General features: G+C 38.5%; 1 protein-coding gene across 1 annotated transcript; it reads right to left on the bottom strand.

The window, feature by feature from the left end:
• Positions 1-11,438: 11,438 nt before the first annotated feature.
• Positions 11,439-12,167, bottom strand: LOC149199658 (uncharacterized). Its single transcript, XM_089400643.1, has one exon. The coding sequence runs from the start codon at positions 12,165-12,167 to the stop codon at positions 11,439-11,441; it is 729 nt and encodes a 242-aa protein (XP_089256769.1).
• Between the last annotated feature and the right edge of the window lie 1,585 nt (positions 12,168-13,752).

The following is a 13,752-nucleotide window of genomic DNA, read 5'->3' on the forward strand; positions in this document are numbered from 1 at the left end:
ATTGAGAAGAAAAGCAAGTCTATATCCGACAAATAGACCTTAGAATCGAGAAGGAAAATATTTGAAGAAAGAATTCTAATTGAAAATGTGTTTTAATTTATGTCGGACCTTTAAGTGAAGACAATAATAATGTAGACTTTATGGACAAGAATCCATGAAGAATTTTTGTTCCTTGGGATTCTGATATAGGTGCATCATTTAAATTTTTATTTCCCTAGTTGTAATAAGTTCTAAAGCTCTGTAGAATAATCTATGTAGTGATGAGATGGTTTGTTTCATATATCATGTAATGTAACAAATGTATTAAATAAGCATATATGTGGAGGATTTGAGTACTTTTAGTGATAGTAGAGATAATCAAGGCATTAGGTTTGATATTTTCTAGGAATGGAGAATAGGAGCCATTATCTCATGATTCAAGAAATTCCTCATTATTTTTATAAATACAATTGATATCATTGTTGTAAATTAAATGGGCATGAAGAAATGGAGAATAAATGGTTGTAATTGTTTTTTAGTTTGGGTTTGCATCATATCCACATTCAATTAATAAATCTGAATAAACTAGAATACAAAACATGTTATATTGTATGTATTCAAACATGTGATCTTTTACTTTGATAGTCCTTTTGCAACACTTTGAACTAAACCCACCGTTTGGTCATTGGTACAAGTTGTGGTGTCCCCATACTTACACCTATTTTCTTTGGAAAATAAAAAAATGTAGAAGCGAGTTGTAGTCGATTGAATAATCAGATTAGGCGATAACAACTAATTGAGGGTTGTATTTGAGTTTTTACAATTCACGTTGAGGTGGCTAAAATTAGTCCTAAGGTACTTTATATGTTGCTATAATATGAAACGATTTAATCAATAAACAAAGGCAGATATCAAGTTTTTTTTTTGAACTAATACAGTGCCCTAATATGAAAAGTCAAGAATAATGATACAATGTTGCAGAGAAGATTGAACTTATTAACAAATTACATTTTAATTTGGAACTACATGTTTATTTCAATTTTTTAACAAAAATTCACCCCTAATCAGGGTGTGTGCCCGAGTACGCTGGCCAAATATGGTAGTCAGGTTACATAAGGGAAGGGTACTACCCACCGCCCCCACACGCTCATGGCGATGGGCGCGGTGGCCTCCCACATGGTAACTGACAGAAGATGGGGGAGAAGTGGCAGTTATGTCCAGGTTAGTGAAGGAGGTGGGAAGGCTAAGCCAGGACGGGTGATGGGACAGAGGAAGGTGGAAGGGGATTATGAAGGAAGTAGGGATGGAGGGAAGAGTATAGTCGATACTGGAGGAAGGAGGAGTGAAGGCACAAGACAGGGAAGCGATCAGAAAAGACCTCTGCGAACCGTTTCTGGGTATGTTCACTAGCCTTACATGCCCATTGTTATGTTTACTATTCTATTCCATGGCTGGGGGGTGAGGGAGAAGACCGGGGAGGGTAATTGGCGTAAAGGCTGGGGAGAGCGTAAGCTGGGGGGAAGGTGATTGGGTTTAAGCCATAGGTTGGTGCTGGGAGAGAAAATCGGGGCTAGGACCTTGAGAAACCACCTGCAAATAATCAAGATAGCCAGTTTACCAGGGAGGGAGGGGAGACTGTGGCTAAGCATGCGCAAGGGAAGGCTCGTCTTAGCAGAGATGTGAGATAGAAGCACTGGGAAAAGGGGCGAGGGAAGGATATATGAGTGGGAGTGACGGTAACCTGGCTCGATGGGTTGGCAGTAAGCATCGTAAGCATAATTCGGGTCTGGCACTGGGACATTACCCTTGGGAGTAGGCGAGATATATGCCATAATCAGAGAGGTGGAGAGGCTACCGCAAAGGTAGGCGAGCAAGGATAATGAGAGGCAAAAGAGGGGTGCATACACTTCAGGCAGAGGAGAGGCACTGCATCTTGGGGCAGAGGGGCACCTAGGCAGAGGCAATTGTGGTTGGAAATGTGAGGGGAGGGGAACCAGCATCAATCTGGAAAGGCATGAAACTACGCCCCGCGAACTAACGCATATTGTGTGTGAACAAGCTCGGAAAAGAGAAGCGATGGCCAGACCAGCATGTGGAAGAGGACGAGGTAGAAGGGGAGGGAGCTGCCTAGAGTAGCAGACCCGAGCACCTCAAAACCTAGGCGTGGGAGGAAGCCGGTAGAACGACTCATCAGCGAAGCGGCAGCAATGTATAGGGAAGGAACGGATGCAGGCATCCGTAAGATTTTAGAAGAATGGGAGGAGAAGATAAAGTAGGAGGAGGAGTTCGAAGAGGAAATGGAGAATTGGCTGGAGGTAATCCTGGATCCTGGGAACACTAGGGGTAGACTCACCTAGTTTAAGAAGACACTATATCTGTACTGGCTCATGAAGAGCCTTATGGGGAAGGCCATGGAGAAAATGTCAGTGGGGATGGCTATGACCCTCCAGGACATGCCCAATTACAAGAAAGACTTGCAGACCATTCAATTCCAGTTGTGTAAGCAGGACATCCGCCTAGATCATATCCAAAGGCACATCCCTTGTATTATCGAGCTGGCTGACATACTCGGAGACTCTGCCAAAGACCCGGCTCCAGTGGAGTCTGCCTCAGAAGATCAGCAGGATTAGTCAGGTTCCAGGATGTTTTTTTTTGGTTTCTTGCGGGTAGCATTTACTTTTACTGATGCATGCTTATGATAGATAGACACATAGACTCTTATCATGATACTGATCCATATATAGCTTGGGTAGATCGACTGAAACTATATTATTTTTGGATGGCTTATAACGAGGATAAGTGGCCAACAGACTTGGTTTCCCATTGGGCAAGTTGAGGCCACCTATCTCACATATGTGGTGTAAACTTGTCTTTTATAAATAGAAAAAGAAGGTCCTGCAAAGCTTGACAAAAAAAAAAAATTAACAATAATCTATGTCGAGCGGCACTCTACAACCTAGTTTGGGGTAGATGTTGTAGTGGTGCGTTAGACGAAATGTTAGATCAAAAAATAATAATAATAAAACACAATATTGGTTTAGATAAAACAGTAATAAAAACAATAAACCAATTCAATCAAATTGTTATATTGTAATTTTGTTTTTATTAATAATTTATTTTTTTTCACAAAAATGAGTAGGATTTATATTAAAATTTGTGCTCGGACAGAGCAGCTACTCAAGAAATGGTTACATGATTGCATGAATGCTTCTGAGAGTTGATCCTCTGAGGAGGAGATTACTGATATCACCAAAAAATTATCTAGAGAGGCTACTAAAATTGTACGGTAGAAGGAGTAGAGCTTACAAAATTGTCCAAGCATAAAAGTACACTTGCATTGAGAGTAACTTAGATATTAGAATGAATTTCCTCTTCCGGAGGCTAGTTAAGGTCAAGAAGAGAACGACCTCCATGCCTATTAGAGGCACTTGAATCCAAGTTGTGACTTTCCCTGAGAGAGAGTTGAATTTGCAAACCTTCAATTTTTTGTCAAAGAGCATCCATCTCATCATCTTAATGGGCCAATTTTCTTTTTAGGTCCTGAATGTCCTCCATTAGAATGGTAGTGGCCCTCATTTTTTCATGCAGTCTCCAATTAGTGTCTAAGACATTTAATTGCAAGGATTCTAATTGTTGGATGCAATTGTTGCACCAATTTCTGCCCCCAGCTCCATGATTTTTTCCACTGCATGCCCACATTACATCCCCGTGGTAAGGAGGTAGCTAATAATTTCTTAGTGCACTCTAGAAAAACCAATGTAACTCAGGAGGAGGGCGAACAAAGTATGGAATAGTGGCGATAATAACACAAAAGAAGAGGGATCGAAGAAAACAAATAGGAAATAAGAATGACCACCGATTACCAAGAGAAGGACCACCCATTGAAGCATGCAGGAACTCAGGAGCGGGCAACCCAAATGATAAATACAACCCACAAAACGCCAGAATAAAGGGATGCACCAACAGGAAGCAATAGAAAGGAATTAGAAAGGTGGCGAAAATATAGATGACCAAAGTGTGAAACTTTGAAAAGCAAGGGAGTATATTGAGGTGCCCATTAAATAAATTTACCATCAATTAAGAAGAACGAACGAGTATGTCAAACAAAAAGGAGAAGCCTACATGCAGAGGGGGGAGCTTAAGTGAAGAGGTTGAATTAAATTTGAGGCTTTTAGAAGCTTAATCATAACTATATCCGATAAGACCCTTTTAATGTTCCAAAGGCAATAAGCTTTTCCAAAATACTCTTTGATATCGAAATTGCTACAATTGGGCTAGTTTAGCAAGCTTCCTAGTGGAGACAAAGAGATCTCCGTAGGGTGCTTGTAGGATGGAAAAAAACGCCTCCACCATGAACAAAACCAAGTCCCGAATTGGCCTAAAATGGGAATTTTATGAGCTCTAGGTTGACGAAGACTCATTATTTTAAACAACAGAGAGGGCATCCCACATGCCTCACTTTGAATGTTGTCATTACAATTCATAATTGTTGAATCCATAGAAATGAACACCAACTGAGGTGGGAGTCTTGTGCCATGATTAGGCTACCTCCAACTCCTTGTATGCAAAGTGTGTGGGAATGTCGATTTAACCCCTATTGCATGCATCAATGTGGTTGAGAATGCCACTACACCAAGCCAAGAATGCCCTCCTTTTATTGTGAAGATACCATTGAAAGATTTGAAATATAGGGATAAATGGTTATAACAAAGATCTTGTATCATGAAAATATTCTTAGAGAAAGGGAGGGAGGGGTCAAGGTATGCATTGCCACCCCTCAGTTCCATTAATATATTTTTGCCCTGTCATGAAAAGATAGGTGTGATTGGTTTGACTATCCACTTTATTGCCTTGATGTCTACGGACATGGTAAAATAATTTTATCAGGAATTCATCCAAAATCCTTGGTACTCTTTGTAACAAAAGCTTAAGATGGTTTTCCTTTGGCCAAGAACCTTTATGTGGATGTTGGATCATAATAAGAGAATCCCCTAAGATCATGATATTTGGTAGTTGCATATCCTTAACCAAAATAAAGCCTAGCAATAAGCCATACAATTATGCCTAATTAATGGTCATTAGACCCAACCCCTAGGGGTATTTGGTTACCAATTTTCCATCGGGGTTATATATAACCCCTCCCCCTCCCACCACCCATTGTTTTTATTAATAAAATTACAAACAATTTTTTTGAGAAAAAAATATGCATATCATATTAGAATATATTTTACTAATAATGACTCATATTACATTAAGAAGAGTCTTTTTCGGGTGAAATCACATAGGAGAAAAGACTCTTCTAAATGTAATATGGAACACAAAAGCATGAATTCAGAAAATGACTCATATTCTTAACCATGATACTTCGTAAAATATAAGTAACAAACACATAAAAGCTTAACAATAATACAATGTTGCAGAGAAGGTTGAATTTATTAATCAATTACATTTTAATTTGAAACTGCATGCTCATTTCAATTTCTTAACAAAAATTTATGTCGAGCAACACTCTACAACCTAATATGGGGTAGATGTTGTAGTGACACGTTAGATGAAGTGTTAGATTAAAAAAAAATAATAATAAAATGTAATATTGGTTTAGCTTAAAAAGTAATAAAAATAATAAATCAATTCAATCAATTTGGTATATTGTGATTTTGTTTTATTAATAATTTAATTTTCTTCACAAAAATGAGTAGGATTTATATTAAAATTTGTGCTCGGATGCAGTAGCTACTCAGGAAATGGTTACATCATTACATGAATGCTTCTGAGAGTTGATCCTCTAAGGAGGATATTACTAATATCACTAAAAAACTATCTAGAGAGGCTACTAAAATTGTATGATAGGAGTAGAGCTTACAGAATTGGCCAAGCAAAAAAGCACACTTATATTGAGAGTAACTTAGAGATTAGAATGAGTTTCCTCTTCTAGAGGCTAGTTAAGGTCAGGAAGAGAACGACCTCCATGCCTATTAGAGGCACTTGAATCCAAGTTGTGACTTTTCCTTGCAGAGAGTTGAATTTTCAGACCTTCAATTTGTTGTCAAAGAGCATCCATCTCATCAAATTGATGGGCCAATTTGCTTTTAAGGTCCTAAATGTCCTCCATTAGAATGGTAGTGGTCCTAATTTATTCATGCAGTCTCCAATTAGTGTCCAAGACGTTTAATTGCAAGGATTCTAATTGTTGGATGCGGTTGTTGCACTAATTTCCACCCCCAACTCCATGATTTTTGCTACAACATGCCCACATTACATCCACGTGGAAAGGAGGTAGCCAATAATTCCATAGTGCACTATGAAGAAACCAATGTAACTCAGGAGGAGGGTGAAAAAAGTATGGACTAGTGGTGGTAACAACACAAAAGAAGAGGGATCGAATAAAACAAATAGGACATAAGAATGACCATTGATTACCAAGAGAAGGACCACCCATTGAAGCGTGCAGGGCCTCAAGGGCAGGCAACCCTAAGGATAAATATAGCCCACAAAATGCCAGAATAGAGGGATGCACCCATAGGGAGCAACAGAAAGGAAGCCGAAAGGTGGAGAAAATATAAATGATCAAATTGTGAAACTTTAAAAGAAAGGGAGTATATTGAGGTGCCCATTAAAGAAATTTACAATCAATTAAGAAGAATGAACATGCTTTTCATGCAAGAAGGAGAATCCTACATGTAGAGGGGGGAGCTTAAGCGAAGAGGTTGAACTAATGTTGAGGCTTCTGGAAGCTTAGGCGTAACAAATTATGTCCAATAAGACCCTTTTAATGTTCCAAAATTCTCTCTGACACTGAAATTGCTAAAATCGGGCTAGTTTAGCAAGCTTCCTGGTGAAGACAAAGAGACCTCCATAGTGCGATTGCAAGATGAAACAAAACTACTCCACCGCCAACAAAACCAAGTCCTGAATTGGCCTGAAAAGGGAATTTTACAAGCTCTAGGTTTATGAAGAGCCATTATTTTAATAGTAGAGGGGCATCCCACATGCCTCACTTTCAGTGTCACCATTAGAATTCATAAATGTTGAAGCCATAGAAATGAACACCAACTGAGGTGGGATTCATGTGCCACGATTAGGCTGCCTCCAACTCCTTGTATGCAAAGCGTGGGAGAATGTCAATTTGACCCCTATTACATGCATCATTATGGTAGAGAATGCCACTACACCAAGCCATGAATGCCCTCCTTTTATTGCAAAGATACCATTGAAAGATTTGAAATATAGGGATAAATGGTTATAACAAAGATCTTGTATCATGAAAATATGGTTAGAGAAAGGGAGGGAGGGGTCAAGGTATGCCTCGCCACCCCTGAGTTCCATTAATATTTCTTTGTCCCTATTTGGAAAGATAGGTGTGATTGGCCTGACTATCCACTTTAGTGCCTTGATGTCTAAGGACATGGTAAAATATTTTTTGTGAGATGTCATCTAGAATCCTTGGTACTCTTTATAACAAAAGCTTAAGATGGTTGTCCTTTGGCTAAGAACATTTCTGCAGACGTTGGATCATAATAAGAGAATCCCCTAGGATCATCATATTTGGTAGTTGCATATCCTTAACCAAAATCAAGCTTAGCAATAAGGCATATAATTATGCTTGATTATTGGTCCTGTTATTGGTCCTGCCGCCCCTTGTTTTTAATAATAAAATTACAAACAATTTTTTTGAGAAAAAAATAAGCATATCAAATTAATCTAAATTTAAATAATAATTACTCATATTCTTAACCATGATACTTCATAAAATATAAGTAACAAATGCATAAAAACTTAACAAAATTTAATTAATAAATATATAATTATAAATAAATCCATTTTAGTATACATCTATTTTGGAATAGAGCTTCCAAAATCTTTATTTTATTATCAACATTTATTAGGTGGATGGTAGAGATCTAACCTCCAAAGGATATAATTTTGTTTTGTTTTTTCCTTTTTCTTTTTCTTTCTTTTTTTTTACTTTTTTATTTTAAATCAATGTGAAATGTATCAAGAAGTGTTTTGATGCATTCTAGTACTTACCAACCATTTAATATATATAATTGTGCTAGTTCATATTTGTAACCATTATATTTCAAAGTTCATATTTAAATTTAATTACAACTTAAGATGTCCCCTTCTAAAACTCTTCATGGCCAACTTTTATCTACTCTTTTATTTTCTGACATTTGTTTGAACAAACAACTGGCCAAACAGATGCATTTCCTACTTCCAAGCACTTCAGTGACTTTCAAAATCAACTCACAGGATGCATACTCTCCTACTTTGGATCATTGCAACAACTCTCTGTGATTTATTTGAATCAGAATTCATATCTGATAACATCCCTCCAGAAACAGGGAGATGTAGGCGGTTGAAAGATTTTAGGCTACACAGAAATAAGTTGGAGGGGATCATTCCTCCAGAGCTACGTGGTTTGAAACATTTACACACTGTTCTTGTCCGAAAATTCCTTTCAAGGCCACGTCCGTGTACAGCAATTCATATCAGAGAGTCATATGGAGAACCTTTATCTTTACAACAACAGTCTCACAGGAGAAATAAGCTTCGAGATTTGCAATTTGAAACATCTGAGAGAATTTTTCATCTTCGAAAACCAACTTTCTGGTCCAATTCCGCGAGAATTGGGCGCCAGAAATAATCTCACGGGAATCGATGTAACTGGGAACCATCTTTCAGGAACAATACCTCCGGCACTTTGCTCTTCTGGCCAGTTGGAGCTTCTGTTGTTGGGAAACAATTTGTTCGAAGGAGAGATTCCTCTAGAGATTGGGAATTGTCAGAGCTTGAGGCGATTAAGACTGAACCATAACCGTTTGACTGGTGTTATCCCTGTCCAGTTTCTGGGTTCGAATCTTCACATTGACTATCTGGATACGAAGGATAATAATTTACAAGGTGAAATACCCTCAAGCTTAGGGTGAAGCAAAAATTTGAGCTCCATTGACCTGTCCAGGAATAGATTGAGCGGTTCTATTCCTCCAGAATTGGGGCAACTCTCCAATCTCCAGCAAATCAATCTCTCTTCCAACAAGTTGATGGGTTTGCTTGGGTTTTAACTCACTGAATGGCTCAATAACGGAGCAGTTGGTCAATCTAAAGCAATTGGAATATCCAGTTCTTCAAGGGAATCATTTTGGTGGGAACATTCTGGACTTGTTCTCCATCTTTGAGCAGTTACTGGAGCATAATCTGGATGAAACAAATTTGAAGGTCGAATCCCATCATCGATTGAAAGTTTACAAAATTTGGTTGATGCTATGAATCTAGGAAACAACAGACTGAAGGGTGAAATTCCAATGTCTCTAGGGTAGCTGAATAAGCTTGAGAATCTAGAGTTTTCATCCAACAAACTCTCAGGCAACATTCCTTCAATGTTTAACGGTCTTTTTTTTTTCAGAAGGAAAAAATCGGCATATTATATATTGAGAAAGATATATTGATCGATTACATTGTGGATCATATGCATTGGAGACGCATATGTATTTAATAACTGATAGTATAACAGAATGTGCCTGATACATAGACTGCACATGGGGCGACATGGAGCATATGCTTGGAGACGCATATGTATTTGGTAACTGATAGTATAACAGAATGAGCCTGATATAGACTGCACATGGGACGACATGGATCATATGCTTGGAGAGGCGCATATGTGTATGATAACTGTTAGAAAACGCTGAGAAAAAAGAGCATAAAGCCCACGTGAAGTCAGAAGGATATAACGGTCTTGTGTCATTGCTTCGAGTAAACATCTCCAATAACCAGCTCAAAAGATTCATACCCTCATCATGGATGAGATTTGAGAGTTCAAATTCCTCGAACTTATTCGCTGGAAATCCTAAGATGTGTTTTATAGAAGAAGGGGAAAATGCATGTAGATGTAGAAGGGATTCAGTTACTTGTATTGATCAGTTTCTTGCATGTCGAACTTATTCACTGGTAATCCTAGGATGTGTTTTATAGAAGAAGGGGAAAATACATGTAGATGTCGGAGAGATTCGGTTTCTTGTATTGATCAGTTTCTTGCATGTCGGTTTTCATATTGTGGAGAATTTTGTTTCCTAAATCCAACTTGAGCCCTGTAGAGGAGGCAACTACCCTAGAAATGTCATCCAGATTGAATCAAATTCTGCAACCTACAGAGAATCTGAACGAGATATATGTAATAGGCAGGGGCTCTCAGGGGATTGTTTATATAGTAGAGTTGTGGTTTTTTCTCTCGACCCTCCAATTCCCGGTATTTTATTGCTCCTCACCAGAGACAATATGATAATATTTACTTCTCCTTGATAATTATCCACCGAACAAATATTGCTCCTCACCAGAAACAATATGATAATATTTACTTCTTCTCCTTGATAGTTATCCATTGAACAAACTCGAGGGGTAGGTGAAGTGACATCATCTATCTCCTCGTTTTGGCTATTCCTGGGGCAAAGACGGTCATTTAGATCTCTTTGAATTTCACTCACCTGGCCTTTATACATTGTCAGAATTGTAATGTCGCTGTTCTTATATCCTTGTCTCAGAAGATAAACACAAAGTTCCACTGCAAGCCGGGCTTCGCTTATGTTAATCTTACCATTGGTATTTGAGATCTGGGATTCCATGGCCTGATGATCTAAGAAAAACACATCATTTTTAATTCCTTTGATGCTTTCATAATTGATTACGCTAGAGTGGTCGCGCAATGTGGGATAGATATCTGTTATTAATCTTGAAATTGCGGGCTTCATTCTTCTTTGGCATCTTAGGGTCACATGCTCGATCCCGCCGCTTATCAATCTCTCAAAGAGGGAGACATCCAATTTGTATTTGGTGGCTAATTCATACTCTGCAACAGAAGGACGCAACTGCAAGTGATCGCCAAGGAGAATGAGATGTTGGGTGGAGGAGCTAATGCAGGGCAGAACATGGGCCTCCAAAACCTCGGCAGCCTCTTCTATCACCACTATTTCTGCTTGTAATGCCTGGAGAATGTCATAATTTTTAGCAGCCCCAGTGGTTGTCATTCCTACAACCTTTGCTTCTCTTAAAATTTTGAGGTTGGTCTTATGATCATGTTGAAGTAACCCATCACATACTTCTCTGTATCTCTCAGATAGATGATGTAGTTCCTCCTCAGCCTTTTCTTTGGCTTTCTGCAACCAATGATTATGCAGCTTGATCCTTGATTTTTGGGGCAACAACCATAAATCCTAGGAACTATGTTGTCCAGAGATGTATCCACTGAAGAATATTCATTCAACACTCTTTGCTTCCCTTTCAACCATACATCTTCTACCGAAGAATCCTCGCAATGGTTAAACCGACATAGGTTTTCCCAGTTCCAGGAGGGCCCTGAATAATAGCCAGCCTCTTTGTCAGGCGCAACTTCACGACTTCCATCTGGCTTTCATCTAAGGTGGAATTCGTAAGATGTGGATTGTGCTTCTGCCCAAATAATTTCAGATCCTTGGAAATGCACATTCTAAGTTATATGCATCCTTGAATTGCCTTTGTTTTTTCAGATAACCTGGCTCTGTAGGTTGGGGTTCTAATGATAGAAAGTGCTCCCAAAAAGAAAGCTCTTTCATTTCTGGTCGTTGAAGACATTCCAAAACATGGACATAGGCTTCATAGTATGCAGTTGACTGGATCATTTCATAGGTTCTGTTCTTTTCTAAACTCGCAAACTTACCTTCATTGTTGGGAATCAACTTCAAAGCAATGCTTCCCTTCTGAAAGCTATTGTTGTCTGCGTCCTTGACAATTCCCCATACATAGTTCCGAAATCCATCGGAGGAAATGCACAACAGTGAGCCAGACATCATTTGTTTCGATGAGCTTGAATTTGTTGCCTCCTCCTTTGTTGTTTTCAAAAGGATGCAGTGCTCCAGCCCTTGATCCCCACATTGGATTCCAATAAATTTTACATTCTTGTATCTACAGATATTATCTGGAACAATGTTCTTGCGGAAACCTTGAATAGCACCTCTGAGTGAGGCAAAGCAGTCCTCACGGACCAAACGAAAGTGCGTGGACAAGTACTCATCAACACTATTATAAGTCTGGCATACTTTGTTGATAGGCAATGGTTCCGGGCTCTGAGAAGATATTTCATCTTCAGTTGGTAAAATTGGCAAACTCCCCACATCTGTCAATCCCTGTGCATAACCAATCAGTGATGAGTGCATAACCAACCAGTGATGAAAATTTAATTCGTAACTATCTTCTACAATCTAAAACAAAATTATCATCAAGTAAAACTCAAAAAAATTATCTCATCACATTTTATATATATATAAAGAAATATGAGGGAAATATGTATCCATTTTCATATGGAACCCTGTCGATGAACCATCGACCTCTCCAAATCCAAAGACCAGAAGAGTCCAGTAATACAGGTTGACCAGAGGAGTCCAATAATACAGGTTGACCGTTGATCCTAAGCTGCAGAGCATTAATAACTGTGCGCATATATCAAATGGTCTATAAACATTGAATTTGACACTAAAAACATAAAATCATGCCATTCTATTTTTGGGTAGGAAATTTATTATGGAATGCAAGGGTATTATCTTTTTTGGAGTAACTCCTACTTGTGATTCGATAAATCAATTGCTGGTATTATTGCTAAAAAAATATGGAGAGATGGGTTATGTAGGAAGACTAGAGATACTAATTACTGGAAATGACAATGAGGATGAGTCTTTGCCTAGGCACTTGAGGGATAACTATCAGACGTTGAGCATATTGTATTCAATGCCCAAAATAGAGATCTAACATTTAAATTGAACCAATGTTCCCATATTCATTTTGAGTAATGACCTGATAATTTAATACATTTAATGAATTACAGTGAAAATTGGTGTTATGTTTTCTTGGATGGACTCTTCACAAGTCCTCGTGTCCATCTTCTCTTTTGAGACACGCAATAATATATCAAAGACCCACAACTATCCATTTTCCTTTTCAGTGATAAAGAGTTGATTGTCGACTTAAAACCCAAGTTTGCATTGTACTAACAAACCGTGGCAAAGTTCCCATAGGGGACAAGTGGAGCATAAGAATGTAGTGGGAGAAACTTTGCAGAGCTGAAGAAAGTAGAAAGAGCAATAAGCCTAGCGTAGAGATAGTTTTATGCTTTTCCAACTTCCAAACAACCTAGAAAAAGTTCGAGCTGACCACACAGTTGACAATGCATATGCCTAAAACCACATACCTATTCCAAGTTGAGGCCTCTTCTAGCAGAGAGGGCATAAATCCCCTATGAGCACCCACATAAACATAGATGGAAATCACAGAACACTATGCTCTTCAAAACTAGAAAGAGGCCATGGGGAGAGGCTTACTAGGGTTCCATGAAAACATTAAAATCAATCACATTAGGTATACCACAAGAAGAAATCAAGCCTCATAATTGCATAGAGCATGAAAACCAGCGTCTCCATTGATGAACTCTGGTTCAAGACACCACACATGAAAACCAGTTCTACCTATAACTTTCAAGTAGATTGAGTTAGTCCTTCGATATCAATATCACATAGAAGCATAGTCAGTAGGAGCAAAACACAACTTGTTTTAACCAAGATCGTAGACTATGTGGAAATTTTGTTGTTGAACGTTTTCGAATATTGACGTCGAACCTGCCTTCCCTGCACAATCGAACACCATGAAAAGTATTTCGGGTGCAACATGTGGAGATAGATTAAACAAATAATCATTGGGTAGAACCAAGCTTTTGCCACTAGTGTGCTTACCCCATCTCTTCTTTCCACT

Source organism: Pinus tabuliformis, chromosome 2_1 (assembly GCF_031772625.1).
Source record: "Pinus tabuliformis cultivar Carrire ecotype Pingquan chromosome 2_1, CPIR1, whole genome shotgun sequence".
NCBI classification, from domain to species: Eukaryota; Viridiplantae; Streptophyta; class Pinopsida; order Pinales; family Pinaceae; genus Pinus; species Pinus tabuliformis.

Excerpts from the sequence above, each read along its gene's own strand:
- LOC149199658 (XM_089400643.1), bottom strand. The coding sequence starts at position 12,167 with ATGCACTCATCACTGATTGGTTATGCACAGGGATTGACAGATGTGGGG.